The 21,466-nt window shown below is 46.9% G+C and overlaps 6 protein-coding genes across 6 annotated transcripts; 4 read left to right on the top strand and 2 right to left on the bottom strand.

Annotated features, from left to right (window-relative positions):
• Window positions 1-694: 694 nt before the first annotated feature.
• On the bottom strand, window positions 695-2,875 carry HD556DRAFT_1441760 (uncharacterized protein; the record flags this gene model as incomplete). The annotated part of the gene is made up of 5 exons (XM_041306348.1): window positions 695-1,809; window positions 1,872-1,978; window positions 2,034-2,162; window positions 2,219-2,592; window positions 2,645-2,875. The coding sequence occupies 5 exons, from the start codon at window positions 2,873-2,875 to the stop codon at window positions 695-697; spliced, it is 1,956 nt and encodes a 651-aa protein (XP_041161578.1).
• Window positions 2,876-3,121: 246 nt separating this feature from the next.
• On the top strand, window positions 3,122-3,648 carry HD556DRAFT_1441759 (uncharacterized protein; the record flags this gene model as incomplete). Its single annotated transcript, XM_041306347.1, has 3 exons — window positions 3,122-3,233; window positions 3,284-3,382; window positions 3,434-3,648. The coding sequence occupies 3 exons, from the start codon at window positions 3,122-3,124 to the stop codon at window positions 3,646-3,648; spliced, it is 426 nt and encodes a 141-aa protein (XP_041161577.1).
• Window positions 3,649-4,193: 545 nt separating this feature from the next.
• Window positions 4,194-4,988, top strand: HD556DRAFT_1441758 (uncharacterized protein; the record flags this gene model as incomplete). The annotated part of the gene is made up of 3 exons (XM_041306346.1): window positions 4,194-4,273; window positions 4,340-4,519; window positions 4,574-4,988. The coding sequence occupies 3 exons, from the start codon at window positions 4,194-4,196 to the stop codon at window positions 4,986-4,988; spliced, it is 675 nt and encodes a 224-aa protein (XP_041161576.1).
• A 569-nt stretch (window positions 4,989-5,557) lies between these two features.
• Window positions 5,558-8,738, top strand: HD556DRAFT_1431468 (uncharacterized protein; the record flags this gene model as incomplete). The annotated part of the gene is made up of 10 exons (XM_041305022.1): window positions 5,558-5,728; window positions 5,778-6,143; window positions 6,195-6,388; window positions 6,440-6,605; window positions 6,654-6,802; window positions 6,858-7,258; window positions 7,310-7,510; window positions 7,545-7,683; window positions 7,735-8,417; window positions 8,473-8,738. 10 exons carry the CDS (start codon window positions 5,558-5,560, stop codon window positions 8,736-8,738), a joined length of 2,736 nt encoding a protein of 911 aa, XP_041161575.1.
• Window positions 8,739-8,934: 196 nt separating this feature from the next.
• HD556DRAFT_1441756 (uncharacterized protein) lies at window positions 8,935-12,359 on the top strand (the record flags this gene model as incomplete). The annotated part of the gene is made up of 9 exons (XM_041306345.1): window positions 8,935-8,976; window positions 9,036-9,273; window positions 9,485-9,834; window positions 9,886-10,425; window positions 10,480-10,623; window positions 10,676-11,404; window positions 11,470-11,619; window positions 11,658-11,946; window positions 11,995-12,359. The coding sequence occupies 9 exons, from the start codon at window positions 8,935-8,937 to the stop codon at window positions 12,357-12,359; spliced, it is 2,847 nt and encodes a 948-aa protein (XP_041161574.1).
• Window positions 12,360-16,747: 4,388 nt separating this feature from the next.
• Window positions 16,748-21,401, bottom strand: HD556DRAFT_1471133 (uncharacterized protein; the record flags this gene model as incomplete). The annotated part of the gene is made up of 4 exons (XM_041308432.1): window positions 16,748-18,091; window positions 18,154-20,763; window positions 20,822-21,075; window positions 21,131-21,401. The coding sequence occupies 4 exons, from the start codon at window positions 21,399-21,401 to the stop codon at window positions 16,748-16,750; spliced, it is 4,479 nt and encodes a 1,492-aa protein (XP_041161573.1).
• Between the last annotated feature and the right edge of the window lie 65 nt (window positions 21,402-21,466).

The following is a 21,466-nucleotide window of genomic DNA, read 5'->3' as shown; positions in this document are numbered from 1 at the left end:
TACTGTTAATATTAAGCATAATACTATCTAGTTAGAAACAGTATGGTTTTGTAAGTTTGTCTCTTAGGGCTTCAGTGCCAATGGTGATGCTTAATGCATTCACACGATGCTTAACGCTCCAGACACTCGTTCTGGCGATTTTTGACCAATCTAGGACGAAATACCAATTCCTGGGGTTCCTTTGATTTGTTCCTGTAGCCAGCAGATCTATGCATTCAGATCGTGGTTCTGGTGGTTCCTAAAATCGGGTCAGGATCTTGCGGTCGAAATTTCACTAAGTCATTTGCGAGTCGGCCATTCTCACTAGATAGTATTATGCTTAATATTAACAGTATAGCCTGCGTCTCCTTTGATTTGTGTAGTAGCGAGAGGGAATGTACACTTGCATAATTCATTGAAGTCTGGATCAATGCTCAATGTTCAACCTCAAAAAGATATCTCCTAGGTCAGTTTGGAATTTTCGAGTACGGCGTTGAATTTCGTATGTCATTAATGATCAAGGGCAAGAAAAATTTAACATATGTACTACCACTATTATACGACGACATGTATACGAAAAACGAGGGACCAGAACACAATAAGTCACAATTATGATATCATTATGATATCAAACAGAAGGTACTGAAAATGGTGCGAGAGATATGTCAGTAAACGATTCAATGCATTGAGCAAGCGTGGACTCACTTTAAAAGTCCTATCTCCGAGTTCTCGCTCGCTTGTTGATTTGGCCAATTTGGTTCGCCTGCGCCATACGGGTGGACTCCTGCCGAATACGACCAGTCTTTCGCAGTGTATTCGGATCAGCAGACTCGATAACCTGCATGCCTGTGTCGACAGCCTTTGACGCACGCTTTCGTTTTACCTTGAGTGTTTTCTCTGGTGCGCTATGTAGCACTTCTCCGTTTTGTGGAGTCTCCGCCGCAGGAGACGCAGGAGGTATGGAAGGGAGAACTGGGGCAGGGAGTGACGGGGAATGGAGAACCGGGGCAGGGAGTGACGGGGCAGGGAGAACCAAAGAAGGGAGTGACGGGGCAGGGAGAACCAAAGAAGGGAGTGACGGGGCAGGGAGAACCGAAGAAGCGAGAACTGGGGCAGCGACAGCCGGGGCAGCGACAACCGGTGAAGGGAGAACCTGTGAAGGGAGAACTGGGGAGTGACGTGGAAGGGAGTGGGAAGGGAGTGACGGGAACATGAATTGTGGGATTGCTATAGGTGGCAAGGAAGGTAGCGAGTGCGAAGGGAGTGACGGGAACGTGAATTGTGGGGTTGCTATAGGTGGCAAAGAAGGTAGCGAGTGCGATGCTGCCGATTGTGTAAACGAACGTGGTGTGATTGGGGACAACTGTAGCGCAGGGGGGAAAGAGTTTGTTGAAGACAGGAATGATCGCAGTGCAGGTGGCGTCCCCCAGGTGGAAGTGCTTGTAGATCCATTGGGCATGCTTGGAGATCCGTCAAGTAAGGGGCGGAGAAGAGGCGGCGGATTTTCCCAATTCGGCGCGTCAAATGATTCTGTGGGATCTTTTGTGAATGAGACGTCTTGGAGGCCGTATCCGTTGGATGACTGCAGACCGACATTGGGGAAGGAGACGGATGGGTCATGTTGGAGGTTGTAGAGCTCAGTGGAAGCAGGGGGTGCAGATAAAACCAGAGGCGGTGATTGAACAGATGTTGTAGCCGGAGGTGTTATGGTAAGTGCATCTGGCTGAGAGCAGCCAGAATCAAGTGGCTGGGAAGCGGATGGCGTGGATGGCGTACTACTAGATGCTGAAGCATCATAGTTGATTGCACGTGTCTTCCTGATGTGCGGTGCTATATTTGAAGTTGCAAACATTGAACATTGAGTCTTTGCTAGTAGTATGGGAAGCACTTACGAAAAATTGTGCCAATGAAGTCGACATACACCTTCAAGTGTGTCTCGTTGAATTGCGGTGTCGCTTGTTTCCAATTGAGACCAGTTGCATTCACACCTGAATGGTAACTGCAGTGCCTGTGAGATTCCCGCGCTCATAAATCAACAACAACATCTTATCTACCTCATAGCATTAATATTGCCGTCCAAACGCGGGTCTGGTCCAGCGCCGATCAGACTCCATTCCCAACCCGTCATGTCTTTGATGACTTGCATGAATTGTGAAATCGGACCCATACACTCAGTAAGTGCCCTGTAAAATCACCCATTGAGCAACTTAAAGCGTGAGTGTTGTAGAATGGTTCATACATAGCATATTGAGCATTGGTAGGGGCCCCATCTGGCTTCTTGAGGACTTCCGATGCCTTGGCATCCCGTTCCGCCTGAACCTTTGCCCTACACAAGGCCTTCACATCCTCACTCGCGTCCTCATAAGCTGTGCGTGTCATCAATTTCACAGCTCCCAACTTTTCCCTCTTGGTAAGGCCGTTTGAAGCGATGCTCTCCTTCACTTGCTGCTGAATATCATCTGCATACCTCATTTTCGAGAAAACTTCAGCCTCGGTGTGGACGCGGGTGCCCTTGGCTTTGCTGGTAAGTATCTGTCGGATTGTTTTACCCATTGCGTTTACAGCAGTGCGGCCGCTTTTCTGAGAACGGTAATTAAACCAATTCTTGATTTTCTTATGAAATGGTAAGCGGGTCTAATTGGTTCTCATGAAATGATAAACTCACCTTTTGCCTGAGATCAACAGCTGTACCTTTCGCCTCCTTTTGCTCTTCTGACAAGACTCCCGGCGCTTCGCCAAAAATCGCAAGTTCCTCCGGAAACCTTCTGAACCACTCTGAGAACACAGGGCCCCAGAATTGCGTGACAGACGCCCCGACTTGTGCCTTCAAAAAATCGTTGTACTTCGACTCAAGGAAAGCTTTCTGTTCTGGTGTTGTCCATTCTGCAGGCGGCATCTGCCCCTGCCGGATCAGTATGATCTTAATTTAATTTATGAAATGTATGTCATGGCTTACCTCGGCCTTTTTGACAGTCGCGGGTGTCCCAAGTTGTCGAGTTTGCGCCCGCCAACCCGAAATTAAAGTTCAAAATCACACGAGGTCAGTCCGTTGTCCAATCACAATGCATCGGAGCTAAAATTATGCTCATATAATCATTCTATAATCATCCTCGGTTGACATTTTCACTCCCGCGTGCTCCAAATGACAAACCCTGACACTGCCGCCTCATACAACGTACCTGAAAATGGGTACTTTGGGCCAGTATTTACCACGAACGAGCTCACAGCAGCATTACAATTAATTCGCGACCAAGGTATGTTACGCACACAGAAACCTGCCAGCTCACGTACTCGAAATTCACAGTCCAAGAATCCGCCGGCTCATCTGAGACTGAATATTATGGGCCAGTATTCGCTATGAGCGAGCTTGCGTCCGCGCTTAAACTGATTCACGACCAAGATGGTATGTAATTACCTACTAGACCTGCATTATGTATTGACCCATGACACCAAGTAATGACAAAAGCTCACGATGGCTACTCGCTTGCCGATGCACCTTTACCATCGCCTAGTTTGCAGGGCTGCCCTGCTTGCATTTTCCGTACTCACCGTCAAACTTGTTACGTCTGCCGCGCACATATTTCCGCATGTCACGCATCATCCTCCCGGGCCACTGAGTCTATGTCACTCACAACAAACACTACGGCAAACGATAAACGACAACAGTGAAATGGACACTGTACGTGTTTATTCAGTATGACATAATTGAAACTGACGCGGAGATCTTGATCACATCAGGTTTTAACATTGCAGCAACGAAAATTCACGTAGGGAGAGTTTAATGGAGTATCTCGTACATACATGTTCACTTATGTACACCGTGTTAAGCTTGAACTTGAGCGCTTGAGCAATGAACATAAATTCATTAAAACACATCATATCTTGAGCACGCGGGTTTTCGGTCTGGTCACAAAGCATTGGTGTAGTACCTTATCAATTAAGCACGGGTTTTGGTCAGACCAAAAAGCATTGGTGCGGTACCATATTAATGATGATAGTATCAATTGATCCAGGTGCATGGTAGCTTTGACTGTGTATACTCATAATGTTTGTAGAGAATAAGACCCTCATTAAAGCTTAGATGTATTGCGAGAATTGTGTTAAGTTGCAAGTAGTTTTGGTCTGACCATTGCGCAAGTAGCTTTAGCTTTGGTTCAATTGAGTTATGGTCTGACCAGAACCTTTGCACTTCTTTTTCAACCAACTACTACGCCATGCCACGTCCTCCTATACATAAAACAAATCAGGCTAAACTACAAGCCGCTCGTGAAAAGTCCCAGCGCCACTATGCGAAGTACGTTTGTTTAATTAATTGTCTGCGGTGCAATGTTCCTGACTAGGCAACCAATTGAAGAAACAGAGAGAGTATCCTCAAAAGACGACGAGAACTTCGTGTTGAAAAAAATAAACCAACGCGGGAGACCCGACAGTTTGAGAAGGCAGTTGCGAGAGCCTTGAAAAGCCATGACGACTCGGATGAAGATGAGAGTGACACTGAGCTGGAGACTGATGAATCTAGCGATGATGAGAATGACACACCGTATGTTTTATAAATAGAAACTGATATGGCGAACATAAAATTAACATTCAACAGATCAGATCTCCCAGGGTGCCTCCTTGCTCTCAAAGAGATCAAGGACGAGATGTTGTCATTGACCGATGATCGTGAACCCCAGAAATTTGTCGAGGACAACCTCCTTCACTACGTCAAAAGCATCAAATACACGGACGACCGTGGTGATAATGGTGACATCACCATTATCTCAAACACAATGCTCAAGGTTCAAGATATTCTAAATCGCTCAATTCGCGTGCAAGATCAACTCCTTAATTTTTGTGGCCCAATCTCAGACGAGTTTCGTACAGCTAACTCAATGTCTCGATTTCTCAGCACCACGGCTGCATATCTTGAAGAAATTGATTATTTGATTCACTGGGAGGGAGTTTCTGAACTTTGCGTTGCTCACTCGTTAGGGGAGTTAATGTATCAGAAAAACCTCCGCGTTTGAGTCACGTTCACACGGATGTACTAGTGTACGGCTTGCATTTGCCTCGTGTTTACCAGCAATACATCTACCCACCACATTCCAACGACCATGGTTAGCAAACGTCGACGACAATACAACAAAGAAGTGCGGGATAAATTTTATGTTTACAATCAAGAACTTGAAGAGGCTCGTCAACTTGCCTTGGCACCCGCGACACAGAGAGAGGAAGCTTCTCAGACGTCAACCCACCGGCACAAACACACTTCATTCACTCAGACCCAGGATACGACTTGCAGTAGACTATCTGCACGAGTCGAATATTTTGAAGGCTTAGCATCCGTAAGCACGGAACATCAAGCTCAAGTTTTACCCGTGTATGATCCTCAATCTTTCGATGACTTTGATTTCAACATCGTGGATGGTGCGCATGACACCTACTTAGAAGATACCAACACCGAGCAAGTTAGAAAGCGAAAACGCACTGCAGGGGTAAGCACAAGCGCTCTGAATATTTGTATTTGTAAATTAATTTTGTGCAGGATTATCCACTCGCATCATGGCTTCCCGAACGAGACACATTTATCCTGGAGATGTTAAGATTGGAAGGACGCGGAGACTTCATAACTCAAGCCATTTGCCATGGATCGTATGGCTGCTCTTTGCCTGCTGAATTTCGTTGCGAGGATTGTTTTGGCACCGAGCTATACTGTCAGCCATGCACCTTGGAGAAGCACCGTGAGCATCCATTGCACAGGATTAAGGTAAGCCGCTTGAACATTTTCAAAAGAACTATCATTGAACATCTCTTAGCATTGGAAGGACGAGTTTTTTCACGCTGTCACACTCAAATCTCTCGGACTGCGAATTCAACTGGGACACCCCACCCAAGAGCGCTGCTACAACCCCGCTGCTTGCCAAGATTTCATTGTACTCCATGTGAATGGTGTTCATGAAGTCGCTTTAGACTTCTGCGGGTGCGAGACCGCTCAAAGTCCCACCACCCAGCTGCTTCGCATTCGATGGTTCCCTGCAACAGTCCTAGAGCCGAAAACCGCAGCAACATTCAAGCTTCTTCGGCATTTTCACATTCTCTCGTTCGAATCTAAGGTCTCAACGTTCGAATATTGGCAGACCTTAACGCGTCTTACTCACAATAGAGGGGTGGTCGTTGTGAAAGTAAGTTAACTCTTATTAGCGGTTTTGTAATTATCTGACACTCAATGATAGGATCGTTATGATGCTCTACTTCGAATGATAAGGGAATGGCGAAACATTACTTTACTCAAACGCTTTGGACGGGGACACGATCCCGCGGGTACTGGAGCAACAGAGCAAGGTTCATGCGCCGTCTTGTGTCCGGCTTGTCCTCAGCCAGGTAAGAATCTTCCTGAGAACTGGGAGAGTGCCCCTCCCGAAACTCGGTATGTGCTTCAACCTGTATCATTAGAATTGCGCTGATCAACTTTATCCAGCTGGTTATATGCCTTGTTTCTCGCGATTGACGCGAACTTCCGTCTGGCACGCAAGAATGTTTCATCAGATCAAATGGACCCTGGGCTCAACCGTGGCTGGGCGTACTTCGTGGAGGAACGACAATACAAGACATTTCTTACTGATGTCGGGAGATGTCCGCAGGAGGTAAGGTCATTCAATTTCAAACTCGAATCATGTCTGACAGCAACTTAGAAAAGCACATGCGCAAGCCATAACGCAGTCAATTTAGCAGAAACGAAAAACTCTCGGGGCCTGGCAGCCACTGGAGCAGGAACCGTTGACTGCTCGCGACACAATTTCAAACGACCCTGTGGTGTCGGTGACTTGCAAAAAGGAGAAAAGTACGTCAATGACATGCCTGATTTAACTCTGTTACTGATGCTTGCTTTTTTATAGGTACGTGAACATGGATTATCTCTTCTTTTCGACCATGCAATACACGGGGGATATTGCGGTCCTCAACATATCTTATGACATCGCTTGTCAATGGAGCACGAATCTTTGGCAGCGCATGCATCGATACCCATCGACGATTCATCTCCGCCACCACGACAACAAGACCATCACGTTTCTTGTGCCAAAATTCCATCTTCCTGCGCACATCGATATTTGCCAGATAACTTACTCTCACAACCTCCTCAAAGGCATGGGCCGGACAGATGGAGAGGCACCTGAGCGTGGATGGGCCAACATCAATCCGGTTGCTACGAGCACTCGCGAGATGGGTCCAGGATCACGCCGCGATACTCTGGACGACCACTTCGGTGATTTTAATTGGAAGAAGGTCACGAATATGGGTAAGTATCATTCAATATGTCTTAGTTAACTACATCTGACTCGTTATTTAGGTGTCAGTCTATCACGAAAGCTCAAAGCCGCTGTTCCTGAACGCGACCAGCATGTACGCGATTTTGAAGACTTCGACAACGCACTTCAACACGAGAGACCCGAACAGGTGGCGGAATGGAGGCTGGCAGTGGAAAAATGGGAATCAGATTCGTCGCAAGAGAATCCGTTCGCACTTACAGGCAAACATATGTCACTAGATTGTCCGAGGAATTCGAAATACTCACTATCGTCTAGCACTAACGCAAGCAGCTGTACGACTCAGTCTCTCTCAGCAAGAAGCTGACAACCTCGAGCATGGTATGGATGACTCACTGCACGAGGAAGTCTCGCGCAGTGTGTTAATCTCCTCAGGAATGGAGATCGAGGATCAGCAGTAAGTCTTCAATTGTCGAAGTTTCATATACATGCTGAGGCTATTTTGCAGGTGTCGGCTTGCGAGAGATATCGAGCTTCTGGGAGGGCACCCAACGGACTTACAGCGCACGAAGCTTCAAGAACGGAGCAACATTTTACGACGCAAAATAGAACAATGGAGCAAGGTCCAACTTTTGTACATGCCGGTCGTTGCTCGCCTTCGCGCATCAGATATTCCAACCAGCAGGACCCATTCGACTGAGGAGAAGGTTCACGAGATCGAACTGTGGCTTCCCTCCAAGATCTACGGAGATGCAGCAGACCCAGTGCATCAATGTGATGCCACGCTGTGTCAGTATGAATGGGAGCTTCGCAGGGCCCAGGCATATGATGCGCTGGATGAGCTCCGACGTCACCTGCGACTACGCGCCCATCTTTACAAATTCAAAGACGCCCATATTCGTGGCCAGCGGGCTAACACACGCGCGTCAGCTATCATTGACAAAGTCGAGTCGAATGTGTCCGTCGCTGCTGCAAGATATCGCAGAGCATGGTCTGCACTCGAACATCTCTCCTTTGCTCTGTCTCGCACTACATGGAAGGAGGAGTTCCCGAAACTGGAGAATGACGACATCCGCGGCATGTCTCAAGGCAAGCCAGGCCAATCGTCTGGCAACCGTACATTGTCCTGGATATGGAAGGCACGTGGCATCGCTAGTGACGCTCCTGAAGGGGAGACGGTCCTCAACGAATGTAGGTTATGTTTTCTTTTATTATTTTACAATTGCTGATACCGAATTATTACTAGCATTAAGAATTGAATGGTGCAAGTCTCGCGCACGAGCTACGCGTTGGGTCGAGGAGGTGCAACTTCTTCGAGAGGAGATGAGGCGTGTCGCGGCATACCTCTTGTGGCATGCTGCGTGGTGGGATGCGCAAGCAGATCGTCGCACAGGGCTCGCGCTTGCAGAGGTTGAAGGTATCAGAGGATATGCAAAGCGTCAGGCAGCCGTGCGGCGGGATCTCCATGATACATTCCTCTCAAAGTGGGGTGCCGTGAATGGCATTTTTTAATTTACACAGTGATCTATTTACAATGTTCTGACGAAGCAATCAAATTCATTGGTGACGCACTCCGGTCCTAAAAATACCAACATTTCCAGTAGCATCGAGATCACAAGAGAGATCCCGATCTTTGGAACCACTGAGGCATCGTGCCTGGTATCATTCGAGTGACATGGGGGATGTGCTGTTGAGGACGTGAAGCTTCATGAAGCTTCACGTTGGTAGCTCAGAGACGAACTTACAAAAGGTACTGTGTGTAATTAGATATGGTTAAGTATCACCCTGCCATGAACAGGTGAATTGAAGGACGTCAATGACATTGTCGTAGCATCGGGACAACATCGCGTTGCTGCGTTGAAGAGATATTTTGAAATCGTTACTGGAGAGATGATGCGTATCGAGCAACGCTGCGACGATATAGCTGCGCTGGATAATTTGAGCCCAGACCACCTCACCGAGTTCAACAGGCTTCGCGACCAACTGGATGAGCTGCAGGAGATAATAAGTCTAATGGGAAAATGGGGCATCATCGCATATGATGAAGGTGAGCTCTATCGCTGTCTTTATTATGCTAGTGGAACGGTTGCAGCAGCTGGGTAACAAGTCGTGCATTTGATGTGCCATTCAAGGGACTGCATGTTTGGGTTCGCAGGCATTGGATGAAACTATTCTAGTTGTTGTTGGGATCGGTTCTCGCTGCAACGGGTCCCTAGTGGAGGTATAGGCATCCAGCGCTGATCGGTATACACCTACAGACAGCGTGTTGGCGGATGGCGACATGTTGGCAGACCACTTGTGTCGAAACAAATTCTTGCACGACTACAATGAGACCGCAGAAGAAGTGTTGAGCAAGATCTTGCGATCGGTGAGAAAAGCTCACAACGATGCTTCTGAGCATGAGCGAGTCGCGGCAGCACTGCGTGAGCTGTGGATTCAGCGCGATAATACCGAGCGGCACAAGAATGCACGGTTGACGAAAGTCACGAGCTACGACCTGCTCGTTTTAGTGCTCGCGCTGCATCTCCTGCCGTTGGGACCACACTTTCGCCGTCGCAAGGAGTTCCAAATCACCTGGCTCGCCAACTCAATTGATGTAGTCATGGGGGTAAGCAGCGACATTTATATTTGCACACACAGTCCTTATGCATTATTACAGATGTTCATTCAATTTATTATGTTCCACAGTCACATTCTGAATTTGCTTGCATCGAGCGATGACTTCCCGGACTATGCAACAGTGACCAACATAATCTCGGTAGCATCCAGTGATGGGACAGACCGCAACGCTTCGGTCGAGCAACTTGCAGTGTGGCGCACGCAGATATACGACAGCAGGGCCAATACTGAAGTTACCATTTTCAACGATGTGTTCGAGGATGTGTCCGATTTCGTTCAAGAGGAGTTTCGTAATATTCCTTTAACGAATGTCGGGACCAAGGACCCCCAGTACATTAACAGCCTGGACAATTACTCGCACTACCTTGTCAGCAAGTTGCGCTCAAAGTGGCGCCTTGCGACAACAAAGCCCTCACAATGGAATGACATTACCCGGTTTCACGATAGGGTTGTGGCAAGGATTGCCGTGTGGTTGACCCCTGAAGATTTCGTGCAAGAGGCCCCGTTACCGCTGTTGTGTGGTCACCTCCTCGATATCGCATGGAGTAGTCTAATATCGAACATCGCTGCATTTGAGGAGGTGAGAATTCGAATCACATACGATACCTGATGTTTTACTTACATGTTGTGTTAGATCAGCGGATGGTTCGAGCCTCTGCTGCTGCACTATCGAATACTCCATCGCAACGGCCATGCGATGGATGACAAGTCCCAAGTAATGTTCACGAACCTTCGCAACGAATCCAGGATAAGCGAGCGCGAGATAATAGAAGAGGCGGTATGTGTGATGGAGCATCATGCTGTAGATCGCGCCCATATTGACGGAACAGGTGTTTACTTGCTTGTGGGCACTCCGCGGGACGCTGGTCCTGCGGCTGCAGAACAATTTGACGACAGTGTCAGCTCGCAAGAGGAAGAGCAAGCCGTTTAAAGACCGAAAGGAGGTCGACAAAGCGTTCGCACAGCTAGGGTCCGATGCGCAGGACAATCTGCAGAAGTTGCATACGTTGATGTTGGCAAGGAAGGGACGAGGACGGGATCTAACTTCTGAGCTGCAGGATGTCCCTGGAATCCTTGCCATGCACGTCACGAGCTGGGACTGGCATACTCGCATAACAAAAAATGGCAAGCGGGACACAGAGCCACTGATCAAGGTATTATTGCTTGATCTTGTCAAAATTCGCAAAAGACGCGAGGGTCTATTCAAAGATCCGATGGTTGCAGGTCTTCGCACAATCCTGGAGGGGGTGATTGCCAAGCATACGAGAGCAGTTAATACATATGAGGAGAGCGGCCAGATCGTCAAGCGTAAGAGGTGGTTATGGTACGATGGAGCCAAGATTCCGCCGAACGTCACTCCTACAGTGGAGACTGTACTCACTGCGGACTGTCACGCGATACACGCACGCATGCAGAGTTGCCAGGACATGGAGGGGAATGATCGCGCTGCTATCATGAAGCTAGTCGATTATGTCGAACGCATGTCAATTGCAAAGGCGACATCGACCCACAGTCTGGTAGCAGCGAATGTCGTTCGAGGGCTCGCGAAGCTTATACGCGTACGTGCTAATATTTTTTGGCTTAGCATAGAAGAGTCGAATGACTAACTATCTATCTGTTATAGGAATTGGAGACCAATAGTACACGTCTCCGCACGCGAGCACTAGAGAAAGACGATAGTTTCACTTATGACATCACGGATACTGTTGATCTCAAAATAGCTCTGATGCAAGGTTTGGAAGACGAGAATACCAATGCAAGTACATATATAATTGTTTCATCACCAGGTGACTACTAATATGCGTACTGAAGGGGGATCACACTGGTGAACAGGAAGATGAATCACCTGTGGTCGAACCGAAGCACAATGAACAACCCTCGAACACGACAGTAACCATGGTCGAAAATAATGATGGACACCCCGGGAGCCACACGTCTTCGGGATCTGGGCAGCCGAAACCTCGTCCCATAGCGCATTGCAAGAATAATAATAACACGACCACTCGTACTGACTCACACGATATGATAACTGATGCCTTCCAATTGACTGGATCATCCCCGCGCCCACAGAGCAAGGGAAAAGAAAGAGCGATAATATTTTGTGAGTATCCGCCAGACACCATTCGGTCTGTAGCTCACGCATCTCCAGCTAATGGTGATCGCTTTCAAGCGTTTGGGGAGAGCAATGTATCTGCTGGTCAAACGGCAGCAGGCGCACCTGCAGAGCACGAGCTTCAAATTGGCGAACATGCGTTTGACGACAATCCAGGTGATAGTTGTGACGCCAGTGAAACTGCAGCAGGCGTGGCTACACAAGGTGAGACAGGTGAGGATGGGGGCAACGCCGCAAGTGGAGATGTCACGAATGGGATGTTCTCGGTCGCAGCACCGCGGAAAGAACCTTGTCAAAATACTAATACCGACGTCATTATTCCTTTCATGGGTATGGCAACTATCGATCAGACTGAGCAAAGTAGTGCGCCAATGATTGTTAGAAGATTTCACTCAGGCTAACCATCATTCAGCAGCTCGAACACAAACTGCCTCTCAAGAACAAGATACAGTGACTTATATGGTCAAAACAGAAATAGGTTACAAAGTTCAAAACTTTTTTCTCTTCTTGGGCTGGTACATATGTTAGAGGGATTCCCAAGGATCAATATGAGCCCGGAATGAAAGAAAACGGCGGTTGGGATGTGGAGATAAAGTCCAAATACTGACTTTTTCATACCTGTGACCAAACTCAATATTTTCGACCTCCAGAGACCCTGGGACCATCACCAATCGATTTCTACGTCTTAAAAGCACCAGGACCATTATTTACAGTATCGGTTTTGAGCTAAAAGTGACCATAGTAAGATATATGAGGTAGGAGGGGGGAGGAGGACCTTCTATATCTCAACAACCTGATTTTTCCTGACAAAACGGGCTTGACCATCGTGTTTAGGGACATCAGGAGCACTCCGGAAAAATACTTTTAGAGGACAAGCAAGTCATGGGAAGCCTAGAAAAATCGACCTTTGAGGGGGGTATCAGGAAAACTCCCATATGTTAATTAGGATGGACTCAAATCACTCTGGGACCATTTCCAATCGATTTATATGATAATAAAACAGTAGGAACATCTCTTTATATACCGGTATTTACATAATATCAAGATATATGAGTTTGGGGGGGGAGGGGGACCCTGCATATCTCAACAACCTGATTTTTCCTGACAAAACTAGCTTTACCATCGTGTTCAGAGGCATCAAGAACTCTCAGGAAAAATACTTTTGTAGTCCTGGCAAGACATGGGAAGCCTGTAAAAATCGATCTTTGGGGGGGGTACCAGGAAAACTTCCATATTTGTCTCAGGATGGATTCAAAACACTCTTGAACCATCTTCAATCGATTTATATGATCATAAAACAGTAGGAACATCCTTCTATATACCGGTATTTACATAATATCAAGATATATGAGTTTGAGGGGAGGAGGGGGACCCTGCATATCTCAACAGCTTGATTTTTCCTGACACAAATAGCTTTACCATCGTGTTCAGAGGCATCAAGAACCCCCAGGAAACATACTTGTGGAGTCCTGGCAAGACATGGGAAGCCTAGAAAAATCGATCTTTGAGGGGGGTATCAGGCAAACTTGCACATCACATTCCATATTGGTTCAGAACACTATGAAACCATCTCCAATCTATTAATATGATCCTTAAACACTGGGAACATCCTTTTCACATCATTATTGACATAAAGTCATGCCTCTTGGTGAAGTAGGTGGGGGGAGGGGGTAGCATGACTCTCAAACCTGATTTTTTCAGATGAAATCAGCATTGCCATCTCATTCAGATTGGTCAATAACCTCTAGATCAAGTTCAACACGAAGCCAGACAAGTCACATGAAGGCTGAAAAAATCAATCATTGAGTGAGGCAGCATGACAGGGGTGACACAGCTTACATAAGCAAAAGCGGTGGACTTGGACTCACTTATACCAAGACTTTGCAAGATCAAGTATTTCTATTGCTGCTCAATATATATGGATCAATTACCTTCATAATGAGCCTGAGATCGAGCCATGCGAGTGATATATTGGTACTGTTGACAATAGTTTGACCCCCATGAAGGGGTGGCAACCAACCTCAAATGCCCCCAGAATCACCAAGTCAAAAAGCCCCCAGAAGCGAAAATAGTTGGTACTGTTAGCAACAGTTTGACCCCCATGGAGGAGTGGCAACCAACCAAACATGCCTCCAGAATCACCAAGTCAAAAAGCCCTCAGAAGCGAAAATAGTTGGTACTATTAGCAACAGTTTGACCCTCATGAAGGGGTGGCAACCAACCAAAAATACCCCCAGAAGCGAAAATAGTTGGTACTGTTAACAACAGTTTGACCCTCATGGAGGGGTGGCAACCAACCTCAAATGCCCCAAGAATCACCAAGTCAAAAAGCGAAAATAGTTGGTACTGTTAGCAACACAGCATTACAGACATTCATAACTTTTAAATGTGATTTTTTTGAATGAAAAGGGCATTACAATCGTGTTCAGAGGGCTCAATACCCCCAAGTGAAACGTCTATTTGAAGCCAAGCAAGTCATATGAAGGTTGAAAAAATCAATCATTGCTCGAGGTGGGTCTGCTTACATAAGCAGAAAAAATGCGGAGGCAGCACAATGAGGTGGTTATTTTTCATGGACAAACTCATGTTTCCAGTGCATTAAGCAGGTTCTATCATATTCAAAACAAATTCTGCTTCAAGTCTGACCAATCACATGAACGCACAAAAAATAAAACTTAAACAGAGGCAAGCCAGTCAACTGAACTGAACCAACCAACAAATAAAGTTTAACAGACCGATGTTTGCAAGCAAAATAGAGTCTTCACTGCACATTGTGTCCATAAATGTTGCTATATAATGGTCCACCCATCCCAACCTCATATCTCCCTCCATCTGATCAGAGAGGCAGGAAGCTCTGGACTCTAGGCAAAGTTCTCTTGCCCAATTTGCCACTGATTTGGCTGTCATTGAGGATGGTAGGAGATAACATCAGCTCCAGCAGGTGGTGGAATACTTGATTATGTGAGTCGTGATGCAGCTGTGAGCTGGCTTCGTCTCCTACCACCCTCTATGCCAGACACAGCCGACTCAATGGCAAATTGTTTGGCCTGTCTTGCCGCATTTGACACATATTTGGCGATAGACAGATATCAAAACCACCATGAAGGTAAGTTCTACGTTTTAGATCACTACCTTCAGCCTTGATGTCATCAAGTAGAATGACAATTTCCTCTCTCCATGCAGCCTCGGAAAGGAACAACACATCTACATTGATATGGGAAAAACAGAAATAGGGTTCACATATTGGTAGCTGAAATCATGGCAGGACAACACTTAAGAGCTTACTATGTGGAAATGGAAAACAGGCGAAATTGGATGGCTTTATGAATGACGCCGCATTGCAGACATTCATATTTCATCTTTGTCTGCAACCACTGCTTCCCATAATATTGCTTTTCATGCGGATGAAATATCATGTTGTAGGCAGGTGCATTGCACCCGGCACTCAAGCACTGGTCATTGGGAAGGACCAGGTTCGAATCCTTGTCCTGCCATGATTTCAGTGTTCAAACTGGTTCATCTTGACTCGCCAGTATTGGTTCACCTGTTTCAATTTGCATATGACAAGCTCTCAAGTTTTTTGTCTTCCATGATAAATAAGACAGCAAGGAACTCGCTGCATGTTTGGATGAGAGGTGAAGAAGGTGAAGGTAGTGATTTCACGACTGGTGCATGTCTAGAATATATGTCAGAACAGGTAACACAGACTCTGCTTCATCTTGAATCACCAGGATGAGTTCGGCTGGTTTCCAGTTGAACAACACATCTGCATTGATTGTGGGTGCAGTGTGATATGAAATTTCGGTGACTACAGAGGTACAGGCTGCAAATCTCCTCAGCAATCGAAATCTTATGTAGTGAAAGAATCAACTTTACCGCTCATGCCACTCTTGCCAATCATGTCCGCTGCAGACAATGATCAACATACATGGTATTGAGAGGAACTTGCCCCACTCTGCCTTGCAGTGACCACTCCCCATCTATCATTGCTGTTATGGTTGGTGATTTCCTGGCTTGTTTCTACCACCATTGTGCGTCATGACTTCACTGCTGACTTCATGAAAACCAACATCAGTGTGGCATAACTTATCTATCTCTTTAATATGACCATCTGTGCGACCAAATTGTCCAGCAAATAATGAGCCTGGTCGCTTTTTTGGCATGTCAGTGCTGGAGCTCTCACTTCAACAATAAAAGGCTGTCAGCTTATAGGAGGCTTCAGGGTCAGGAAAGAACATCAAGGACCGGTTTGCAAATGCTCTTGACCTAGGACCCATGCGACCTGGAGTTACACCTGTATGGTCCTGCAGTCCAGCATTGATTGCTTCAAAGGCCACTGATGCAAGAGTGTCATCGATGTGGAATACTTGATTAATGCGAGTCATGACGCAGCTGTGAGCTGGCTTCGTCTCCTACCACCCTCCATGCCAGACACAGCCGACTCAATAGCAAATTGTTGGCCTGTCTTGCCACCTTTGAAACATATTTGAAGATAGACAGATATCAAAACCACCATGAAGGTAAGTACTACGTTTTAGATCACTACCTTCAGCCTTAAGCTTGTTACACTGAACCCTTCCGCCAAACCCTTCCACAGCACAGAGTGGTGAAACTGTATGAGATGTGCTGATGAGCACAGAAATCATTGTTTGCAGCCTTGTAGCAGTATTTTGAATATGTTTTTAGCAGGCTTATCTATCCATGTCAAGTGTCATGCTACCAGATGCACCCAGATCCACTATGGATCTCCTCATAGTGTTTACTAATACATCGATGTCATGTATATATACTAATCAACATCCATTGCATCACCCTCTTCTATAGTCTCTCCTGTGTCCATGGGAAATGATCTGGATTTACGAGGATGTGGAGGAGGAGGCACCCTCTTGTTTTTCTTGGCCATGGTTATTTTTTTGTGGATCTCTCGACGCTTTTGCCTCTCTGTCTTTCTTCTCAGATTTCCATCAGCATCAAATGGTTGTGAGTCCATCAGGTCAGCCGCAAAGATGCGCTTGCCCTTGATTAACTTCATAGTGCGACGTGCTCTTGGGGCTCTCCTCTGGCTCTCGCCCCCCCTTCCGATGCAGTCTATCCTATAATATGCAGGATTTGTTATGAAGACTATGGCATCATTCTTCTGCACCCACACTCGTGCACCACTTGCAGGAAGACAATGAAGGTTTGAAAATACCTCGCGTAGACCTTGCTTCAGCAATACCCGTTGTTCTTCTTCCATCATCTTCATCATCCTGTGAAACTGTGCGATGTATCCATCTCCCTCCCATAGTGTGGACCATTGAGCGTTGTTTTTATGTGATGCATCAGGATCGGGAAAAAATAGGGAGCATCTGTCCACAAACGCTCTCGACTTGGGACCCATGCGACCTGGAGTTACGCCTGTATGATCATGCAACCCAGAATTGCATGCTTCAAAAGCAACTAAAGCGAGGGTATCGTCGATGCTCGTCATCGTCCAGCACTTCATGGACTCCTTAAGCGATTTGGGGTAGGGTCTGATGCCCTTAAGGACTTCATCCGTCAGCATCAGCCACATGTGCCTCGTGAATGCAACCACAAGTCGTTCAACAGAGAGTTCGATGTTAGAAAAGCTGGATAACCATACCCATGGTCTCATGATCGTCGCAGGAGAGCTTGAAATTGCTGTCTTTAGCTGAGTCCATGTTGGTGTCCGACCAAGAGGATAGCCTTCCATTCCTGACTCTGTTATCTTCCATCCTTCCACTTTTCCCACTGCTTTGTCTCTTTGAGCCTTCGCATTTACACCCATGAGTGCCAACACATTCACATCATCGATTTGCTGCACTTCCTCCAGGCAGGTTTCGCTGCATAGATCAAATTCCTGCAAGAAGAACATCCCTGCTGTTTCGAGTACATTTCTGTATTCAAGGAGGGCGAGTGATTCACGGACATGACGGTCGTAGACGATAGGCGTTGATATGGTTGAACGAAGCATGTGGTTCAGCAAGCCAGTTAGGGTGCCAAGATTGGGAGGGTTCTTTTTGACAATGAAGATTTGGGTCCTTTGAATCTCCCGCACACGTCGCCTGATCAACTCAAACCAGACATTGGATGGAATCCACAGTATAGGATCTGAGCGCAGATAGTCTATAGCCTGCATTGACATGGAGACATTCAGCTTACATTACAACGATCGACGCAGTGTATATTACTTACCTTGTTTTCTATGTTATCCAACATTGTTCTAGCCGCTTGTCCGCTCACCCTATACTCATCTCTGACACCATATGTTTTCCCCTTGCACCCTTCGACAACCTTCATTATTTCGAAGCATTCGGCCATGTACGATGGAGAAAGCTTGTAGGCATCACTGTCCGAAGCAAAGTTTACCTGGTTGTTGTTTGTTCGGATGGATTCGTAGTATAGGTTGTAGCTGCTCCGGAATGCTATGTGGGTCTGCTGGGATCTCTGCTGCTGCATCTCTGCCTGGAGGGCACCATATCTGGAGAGTGTGTTCTGGTGATGAATCTCGCCTCGCTTGTAACCTCCTGCGCCATACGATGCCTCCAATGCATCTAATCTCCATACACCAACAACCGGAACTTCTGGAGAGCGTGGAGTGAATGAGATACCCACATCCACCAGAAGCTCGCCATGCCTGTGGTTCATCATATATGGCCAGTCCAGGTCTGACAGGTTGCGACGCAAGGCTTCCTCCGGTCCTGAGAAACGTCCTCGCTGTCCATCCTTTGTGAGGAGCTTGATTCCCTTCCCCTCCAAAATGAAGAAGAACGACCCATACATGCTGAGCTCCCCCTCTCCATTGCGTATGCAGGCTTCCATGCGTTCCTGAACATCCCTAAAGTCATCATCTGACAGGGGAATTGTTTTTGGAGGTCCCCATCCTCCTTTGCGTCCTTCCACACCTCTTGCCTTGTATCGTGCCTCCTCTAACGTGTGCTTCATATAAGGCGCCCAGCTGACATCGGTGCAATCTCCTATAGATGGAAGCAGTACCCTATCCCAGAAAATATCCAAGACCTCCTTTGGCATCAGTGTGATTCTTCGTCCATTCACTGGGTGTTGGTGGATCATCCTCGGAAATGCAATATAGAGATTGAGTGTCGAGGATGCGGATGATATGCGGCCCATACAGGCATGAGGGATGGCAGCCATAGGAAACCTTTTAGACAGCCATTCCTTTCTTCCACCAGGCGCATTCGCATCTTCTTCTGACTGTGGAATGGTGATGTTGACATACGTGTGATTGTGCTTGAATATACCAGGTTTTGTTTGGAATGGTGGAGTGATGTATATGCCCACTGACCCCCTGCATCGGAACACCTTTGTCGTCCAAATTATACTGTCTATGTCCACTGATGTCTCTAGCTCATCTTCTGAAAATTTAACCGCATCCCGTTCAAGGTCAACATATAATGCAGGTCCGTCTCCGAAGCGATGGCTGGTCCGGCCACGAACAAAGGCATTGTGTCCGAACCTACACTCCTCATGCAGTGGGGGATCATATTGGGCGGCATCGATGAGTTCTGAAGCAGAGAGAATCTCGACGTCAGAGATGTGCGTGTTCTGACCTTCCTTAGCCAACCCCAGACGATTCAGGCTGTATGCACCTGTGACTCGATCTGGAACTTGATTCGAGGGGTCATGGAAATTGGTAGTGCCAACACACATGATGTGGTCCATGGTAGCTATGGGCTCGCATTGATAGAATATATGGAATGAGCTAGGAGTGATGCGGTATCCATGATCGATCCAGTCCACCCATGCAGTCGACAGCTGGATTCCCCCAACCTGGAATGTCATGGTTGGATTAATGTCCCTGGGAGTCATCAACATCTCTATCGTAGGTCCGCCCTCATAATCATCGAATTGATGGTTATCCTGGAGCCATGTTGATCCCCGATATGCAGCTAGTGGTGGTGGTGCAGTTGGACGTGGAAATCGTTTACTGCTTCCAAGATTCAAGTTCTTCACTCGCCTACGAGACACTGAGGCAGCCGCAGAGCGCTGTGAGTCCCCTGTATTTATGGAATCAGGTGGTGTTTCTTGCTCCAATTCAAGGTGTGTTCCAATAGCGCGAGGAACTATAGCATTACGATTCCGAGAACCAGCCAATTGTCGGTTTTCTTTGATCAGCTTTGCGAGATTGTCCCTCCTTTCTTTAGGCAGATGGATGTCGATGGCATTCTCATCTTCACTCCATTCTGCTTCTAAGCCATCCTGGTCTACTGTGGTTTGATCTCCATCGTCATCATTAGGTGAGGGGTGTTCGCCATTCTGGTTGAATATGGATTGATGACACGTTGAGCAGGTGGCGCTGACAACAGTCAATTTCTTCAAGAGCTTGACGCATTCGGCCTGGTGCTGCCCATTCTGAATCGCGTTTATTACATCCTCGTCCGGTATGTCATCCTCTGTCCGATCGTCCATTGGTCTGTCGAGGAGCATCAGGTAGTCGCTACAGCTCAGCTTGATACGCCCAGCAATTACTCGCAACATGTGGATGCGCAGTCTGTGGCCACATTGAAATTTAAGTGCTGGGAGGTTTCCATACTCGTCTAAACCTGTGCGCAGACATTGCTCCAGCACAGAGCAAGCTATGGGACCACAGTCGACTCCGTTTTGCTCCCAATCATTTGGTATCACAGACACATCGGTGACATCCCCTGGGTTCCAGCCATGCAGGAATGCGATTCTCCTCCAGTATTGAGGTCCGCCCCAATCCCTCCAGTCGTGTGGATCGACATCATCCACTTCCATTATGGTGTCTGAAATGTGGCGACCTAGAACATGGGCTATGTGTCTCTGATAGTCGAAAATAGCAGCAAAAAAAATGATCGGAATGATGGACGATGAATCCAACAGGGATCGCTGGGCATGTTCCTTCTTGAGGTAAGAAATGGTTCTTCCTGAATAGCTTCACTTCATCATCCACCATGTCATTCGCCATTGCTGCATACAGGTCCACGTATCTCATTTGTGACCTGTCCACGACCTCATACCAAATGTGACACAAATAATAGTTTGCCACTGTCGCATCAAGCCACTCATTCGATTCAAGAGTTCTCCAGTTGTGCCAAGCAGATGTCCACACAACTGGTCGGGCCATTGCACGAGCTGTTATTTGATGGAATTAACATCTCTCTTTATTTATGTATCACAGTGAACTCACAAGATGTTTCCTCCTCTGTAGGTTCAGCTAACATAGCGAGTGCCGGTACTTCAAGTGAGGGTGACCGAAAGTCAGTTTGTGGTGGTGGCGTAGGTCTATAGTCAAGATCCAGTTTGTTTCCATCAAGGGGTGCTGAACTGCCTGTTGGCACAAAAATGTGTTTAATATCCTGAAGCATCCTGAAGACCATAATGAAGATCCTTACGTTGAGATTTTTCAATGAGATCTTCTTCTTCTTCTTCTTCTTCTTCTTCTTCTTCTTCATCGTCATGCATTTCAACAACACTGTGAATAAATTCTTGAGTTACATCTTTCTGCGATGCTACAAAGTGAATA

The sequence above is a fragment of the Suillus plorans genome (genome assembly GCF_016647745.1).
Source record: "Suillus plorans strain S12 chromosome Unknown HD556scaffold_20, whole genome shotgun sequence".
In the NCBI taxonomy this organism is placed as follows: Eukaryota; Fungi; Basidiomycota; class Agaricomycetes; order Boletales; family Suillaceae; genus Suillus; species Suillus plorans.
The sequence above is the reverse complement of the archived record's forward strand: the minus strand, read 5'-3'. Positions and strand labels throughout refer to the sequence as shown.